General features: G+C 35.7%; 1 protein-coding gene across 1 annotated transcript in view; it reads left to right on the top strand.

Annotated features, from left to right (window-relative positions):
• Positions 1 to 554: 554 nt before the first annotated feature.
• Positions 555 to 6,885, top strand: part of LOC113446105 (acidic mammalian chitinase-like) — an 18,389-nt gene continuing 12,058 nt past the window's right edge. Inside the window, exons 1-5 of the mRNA XM_026715582.2 lie at positions 555 to 938; positions 2,821 to 3,007; positions 3,313 to 3,351; positions 4,590 to 4,619; positions 6,254 to 6,455. Coding sequence (XP_026571367.2) covers positions 3,327 to 3,351; positions 4,590 to 4,619; positions 6,254 to 6,455 — 257 coding nt within the window. The 5' untranslated portion in view covers positions 555 to 938; positions 2,821 to 3,007; positions 3,313 to 3,326. The remainder of the gene's footprint in view (positions 939 to 2,820; positions 3,008 to 3,312; positions 3,352 to 4,589; positions 4,620 to 6,253; positions 6,456 to 6,885) is intronic.

Genomic DNA, 6,885 nt, shown 5'->3' with positions numbered 1-6,885 from the left:
CCCTCAAGTACCGGAAGACCGCTATCATGTCACCCTAATCCTCTTCATTAGACTAAACATACTGAGTTCCCTTCCAGGGGTGTCAAACTGGTGGCCTGCAGGCAGGAGGTGTCACAAGCAGGCCGCACCCACCCCAGCTCCATGAAGGGGGGAAACGTGATATCTTACTCATGCAGTATAGAGTAGTACTAATACTTGTCATGACCTTGATGCTATGCAGCCTAGGACTAGATTGGCTTCTTTTGGCAGCTGCAGCACACAGCTGGCTCATGCATAAATGATGAGCCATTAGGACACCTAGATCCTTCTGAAAGTTACTATTGTTGAGCCACGTACTGCCTATATAATCTCTGCAATCAAAAACAGCTCTTTGAGGATTCATTGAACAAGATTTATATAAAATGACCTGGCTGCTATTCTAAACACTGCTGGAAAACACTGGACTCTAGCCAATTGATGGTTTATACCTGATCTACCAGCAGCTGAAATGAATGTGCTTCATTCTTCTCCCATGTGATTACTAGTTATATACTTTTCCTTCCTGAAAGAAGTCCACTGCAATTGATTTTAGTTGCAAGAAAGGAATCTGGCTCTTGGTATTGATTATAGGAGTTTTCACCAATTTCTTCTTTAGAGATTTAGCTTAATCTCAGAACAACTATGTAGAACAAACTTTTGATGGTGCTTATTAAAAAATGCTACTCTTGGATATGTCCTATTTAAAAACAAAAGCAAAATAGCATCTACCACCATGTGACTGAAGTCTTTCTTCTTTCTTGTATATTCAGTGCATTGCTCCAATCTTTCTGGACATGTAATTTGGTAGACTGTGTATTACCTATCATTCTGAGTTTACAGTTCATTCTGGGGACAAACCCAGAAATTGCTTGGGGTAAGGACAAAGCCAAAGAAACACGTTCCATAGTACAATACAACAGGTAAGTGATGTAGCATGACTATTGTTTACATTTTCCAGAACAGATAAAAACTTACATGAAAAATGATTCATTTACTATATTTAGGAGCTGTATTGTGGTTAGAAGCTGTTATTGTGAAACACCAGAACATGTGAACACAATTATCATTCGAGGAAATTTTACAAGAAAAAAATCCCTTAATGGATAATAGGCTTAGCCCTATTTGAGCACCATACACAGATTTTCCCTGACAGATTGTTTCATTATCAAAATATCATTTCAGATATAGTAAATGTTGATTATCCACGTATTTCTCTATTATCCTCATCAGTATTTTGAACTCCCAAGGTAAAAGACTATTACATATTTTTTCCCCTCCTCTTCTTTTTCTTGCTGGTTTTGTTTCTAAATTTTTTGTTTTGTTTTAAGTTTATGTCTGCATATTCTATGAAAATATTGTTTCTGCTAAGATCTTCAAAGTAATACCTTTCATCTTGTTTCTTTGTATATATTAAATGTTTGCAGCCCATGTTGTTTCGAAGCAACACTATTCATAGATATTTTCTGCTTAGAATCACAGAATCAGAGGGTTGGAAGGGAATATAAATGTAACATCAAATCTAGGATAGGAATTCTTAGACTATCTTGTTCAAACTTCTTGTTCAACAGTTTGAAAACAAGAAAATTCCTCATTCTGAGTTTGAATCTCTGTGTAAAACTTCCACTTATTATTCTTATCTCACCCTTGACCTCTACAGAAAATAAATCCACACCGTCTTCCCTGTCACCACCTTTAAAATACTGGAAGACTGTTATCATTCTTCCTTTAGCCTTCCCTTTAGGCTTTACATACCAAGTTCCTTTAACTTTTCTTCTTCATAGGATTTCACCTCCAAGCCCCACATCAACTTGTTTCTTTTACTTTTATTTTTTATTTTTCTTATATGTATCCATGTATTCATAACTATGTTTTTACTTATACCTATTATTTTGTAAGCAATTGACAAAAATAAATAAATAAATAAATTTTATTTTTCTTCTCTGTAATCTTTCCACTTCTTCAGCATCCTTCTTTTATATTGTGATATCCAAAACTGAATACAGGATTCTAAGTGGAGATGCAAACTGACCAGTGTAATGTAGAGTAAAACTATCACTTCCTGTCATCTCCATGTTAGCTCTCTTTGATGTAATCTAAGTCTGCATTGGCTGTTTTGGCACCTGTAGCATACTGTTGGCTCATGCTTAATTTGTGGCCTATCAGGACTCTCAGATATTTCTCAAAAGTACTATCAACTTAGGTATAAAACCTTACATTTATCACTACTGAACACTTCTTGTTGAATTCAGCCCAATATTCAAATCTATCAAGATCCTTTTGAATCTTGACTCTGTCTTCTGAAGTTAGCAATGCCAACCCCCAGCACTGTATCATCTGCAGATTTGCTGATATCTCTTTTATGACATCTACGTTATTTATAAAAATATTGAAGTATGTTTGCTCCAAAAACAGAAGCGTGAGGAATATTTCCCCAGGTAGATATACATCCATTAAGCACCATGTGTTGCATATAGTCATTAATCCAACTATGAAATCATCTGGCAGTCCATTCCAGATAGCTCCACTTTCTGAAGGAACATAATCCAATGTTTAACCCAAGCTTAAATATGTGTTATCCATAGCATTTACTTGGTTTATTTTCTAAAAAAAGGAGCAGTTAAGATTGAGTTTACATAACTTGCTTTTAACGAACACAAGCTGACTTTCAGTAATCCCCTTGTTTCTTTCTAAGTGCTTGATTATTGTTCTAGGATTTTTTTTCATGTATTGAGGTCAAGTTGATATATGTGTAATTTCTCTAGGTCTGCTTGACTTCCTGCTTGACTTGTGTTTACTTAATAGGGACACAAGGAGCTCTTGAAAGTTTAAAAAAAACACCCAACAATCTGGGTGTGGAGAATGACAAAGTGATTTCTGCAAAGGCTGGAGATAGGAGAAGTTCCTTCCTTTCCAGAACTTTGCAGATGGGCAGAAGCATAACAGAGACAGTCAGGCTGTTTCAATTGCAACGATTTTCTCAAGCTAATAGGTATGTGAAGAATTATTTAAATGGATTTTGAGTGTTTAGGCTTTTCTGTTGCACATTGATTATTATGCTGAATGCACAGATGACTTACAATGTCAACGGCATTAAAACTTGCTAATTTGAAAAGGATGGAATGAACAATTTTGTTAAATTTTGGCTTTTTCCAAATCAGTAATTGCAACTAAAATAAGACATTAAAAGTAAAGCATTAAATGGACTAATATTCAAGATTATGGACTTAACTTTTAAAAAAGTGCAGAAGCATCTCTGTAATTATTTGTCTTATCTGTATGCATTTGATTGGTTAGGTGCAGGTGTCCAAATGGGGAATCCAAAACTTTGGGCCGGTGAGTGAACATGCATATTTATTGGTTTTTCTGTGCTGTAGCCTTTGCGTACTTGTCTCACTGTGTAAATTGGCTAGAAAGAAAGCCAATTTAAGGAACCCCTTTCTGGATTTTACCTCTTTCTCTTTTTTGGCTACAGCAATGGCCAGATGGCCTGTCATAGTCAACATGATCCCTGATTGATAATTCCCCTGCTTCTTTTTCCTTGGATGATAGAAAAATCAAACAGTATTTACTTTTTTTTTAGTGAGCAAAACTTCTGAAGACAGTGCTTTCTACCACTTGCAACCACTTTAGAGTAGAGCAGCATAAGAACATCAATTTTTTTATTTTTTATTTTGCAAATGTGGCAAAACCCTGTCAAGCTTCAAATAGTTAAAAGGAAGGCCAGGTTTTCATAGTTCCACCAGAGACTGTATTTAAAAAAAAGAAACAAAACCCATATCAAAGATCCAGCCTTTCACAACAGGCACCCCCAGTTATCCTGGACAAAATGGCCCTTGAAGGCAGAGACCAGAGATCCATGGAAGGGGGCCTAGCCCATCAGAGCACATCCCAAACAACTGAAGCAAAGTCATTATGTAGGATGGAATGACAGGCAGGAGACAGAATGTAGACTGCCTTGCTGCTTCCAGAATAGAGGGAAAAAAGCACTACTCTTGACGCAGAGCCAGAAAACTCAGGTGGAGGTCCCCTGCCCAACAGGTCATGGTAGGGAAGGGCTGAGGATGCAGCCAATCATTTGTTTCCTCCCAAACTGTTGGAAGTGCCCATCCTTGTGCCTGTGCAAGTGGGAAGTAGGAATCAGCCTTATTACAAATAAGCAAAATAGTGCTAAAGAAATGAATGGGTTTTTTTACAATCCTATTCGCAATAAGATGTATTTGTAAATATATCACCAATATTGATAACAAACAAGGAACCATAGACTGTCGATAATAGAATTGCTAGTTTTTAATCTTTTTTTCTTTTTTCCTTCTTTTTTTTCTGTGTGTTGTATATGTGCTTGTTTGATATTTTAGTTGTATAATCAATAAAGTTTGTTTTAAAAAAACTATACCCGGTAGTTTTAAAGATGATGAGCAATTTATTGTTGAATTTAGTTGATCTCAGATATTTATTTTGTCATATTTTATGGACTCATTTGATCAACTGTCTACAGTTTAGGAAATAAATAATACATGATGTCTATTGTAACTTCTTATCTACTCCTGATGTTGAGCATTTTTGCTTTGCAGGTTTCATTGTTCTGCTGAATCTGCAGCTTGGTAGGACTCTTTTACTTGTATTTGTTAATTGAGGAGTTCAGTTCAAAAAATCTTAAGCAGCCTGTCTTAGCATGACCAGAAGCAGAATTTAAAAAGATACAGTAAAAGTAGTGAATGTTTTAGAAATAAAGCACACTTAGAGTTAAGCCTGCGTATACTTTCTTAAATACTGTTTCTATGTGAGAGCAAGAGAGATTGAAATTAATTAGAATCCCTATTTAAAACATAGGCCAAATTTGCCTCCTTAACTATGGATTTTCCAGTTCTCCTTGTATCACATAATTACATGATTCTTTTATGCTATATTCTAAAGGAACGTAGCATTCGTGCAAGTCTCTAATAGAACAAACTTTACAGGAGGAACTATAGACACTAATCAGCATTAAGAGGAGTACAGAGGGCAATCTTCTATTTGGACTAATTTACTATGTTGAAGCTCTGCTTTTCCCCAAACTACAATGGTTTTAACAATGGCCTGACTAATTTCTTTCTTTCTGGTGACTTCTGAAAACTCTTGATGATGTTCTTCCCCCACTCTGTAGCTACTGCATATATTCAGATTTCCCTCAAAACCAATTTGCTGACAGAATTTTAAATTCAATTTCATTAGCCCTAGACAGATCAAGTTTTAGTTTCTGAGTTTTATCCCATTGGATGAAACTTTCAGGGTTTGTTTTCTCCCATATTTGCTTTAAAATATGTAGGCAAGGAAGTTTAGCAGACAAATTCTTTCAGCAGAATAATTTTTTCCCCTTGTATAATTAAGACCTGAATAACTCTACAATGTTTTATCAGTTGCCTTACACATAATTTAGAGCAAAAATCCTTATCAATAAATAGTATATAAATGCTGACTAGTATCTATATACTCCTACTGGTTATTCTAGATCAGGGATGTCAAACTCACGTCATAGCAGTGTCATGTGATGCATCAGGACTTTCCCCCCTTTGCCAAACCTGGTGTGGACATGGTCAACACATGACATATCCGGCCCACGAGCCAGCAGTTTTACAGCCCTGTTCTAGATGGAATAAAAAATGCTATTCTACTCTAATTTTTTTTTTATTATTGCCAAAGAAGATAGATGATGGAACAAGTTCAGATGCACGACTGAGTCATTTATAGAGTTTTTCTGGATACTTTGAGCTATGTCAACAGACAGCACAAAGAATAATAAAAATGGGTTATAATGAAAAGGACAGAGACAGTTAGTTCCCCAGGTCCAGAAATAAAGAATGCATAGCGATATTGAAGCTTGTAACATCTGCCTTCCCTGTAATGTTCCTACTTTTTCCAAAATATTCCTGGTTCTTAGCTGAAGTTGCTAATGTCTCATTTATGAAAAAGTCACTTATCTTAAAATGTCACTGTTTCATACAACAAGACACTTAACTTGGAAAAACTAATTATTTCAGAAACCTTTTAATTTGACTCAATTTAATCGTATAAATGAGTCAGTACTGCTTTCAAAGGTCAAATGTACATATGTGCATACTTTACATTTTTTATAGTTTACCATTTTCCACTATTCTAAAACCAGTGGAATTGTGTTTTTTTCATCTGGGAAGAAGGCAAGTGTTATAGTGAAGATAAACTGCATGCAGTTTTAGCTATTTGTAATATCTGTTTTCAGGTTCTACCTACAAACTTGTTTGTTATGTCACCAACTGGGCTCAGTATAGGAAAGAACCGGCCATGTTCACCCCAGATAACATAGATCCATTTCTGTGCACCCACTTGATTTTTGCTTTTGCGGATATGGACAACAATCAAATTACAACTAGAGAATGGAATGATGAAACACTTTACAGAAAACTCAATGCCCTAAAGGAAAGGCAAGTAATTTTCTGAAGAAATATATTTGTGAAACAATAATATTGCCTTTATCAATGAGATGACAGCACCAAAACCAGGAAAAACAGAAAAAAGATGCTTAATTCAGACCTTATGGATCATCACATAATCATCACTATGTTGTGGATATTTAGTTATTGTTAATATTGTCAAATGGTCATAATCTCAGTGCCTAGGACAAATATAAAGTAGGTAGGGCAGGCTATGTCATGTATACAGAGGAATTATTGAGTTTGTCATCTGCACCTCTATAACTGTCTGGTTTGGTTCTGCAACCCAACAGGACAGAGACAGACTTCAGAGGATAATTAGGACTGCAGAAAAAAAAATTATTACCCACCTGCCTTCAATTGAGTACCTGTATACTGCACGAGTCAAAAAGAGGGCTGTGAAAATATTTACAGACCCCTC

Source organism: Pseudonaja textilis, chromosome 3 (assembly GCF_049901715.1).
Source record: "Pseudonaja textilis isolate UNSWEBS1 chromosome 3, rPseTex1.2, whole genome shotgun sequence".
NCBI lineage: Eukaryota > Metazoa > Chordata > Lepidosauria > Squamata > Elapidae > Pseudonaja > Pseudonaja textilis.
The sequence above is the reverse complement of the archived record's forward strand: the minus strand, read 5'-3'. Positions and strand labels throughout refer to the sequence as shown.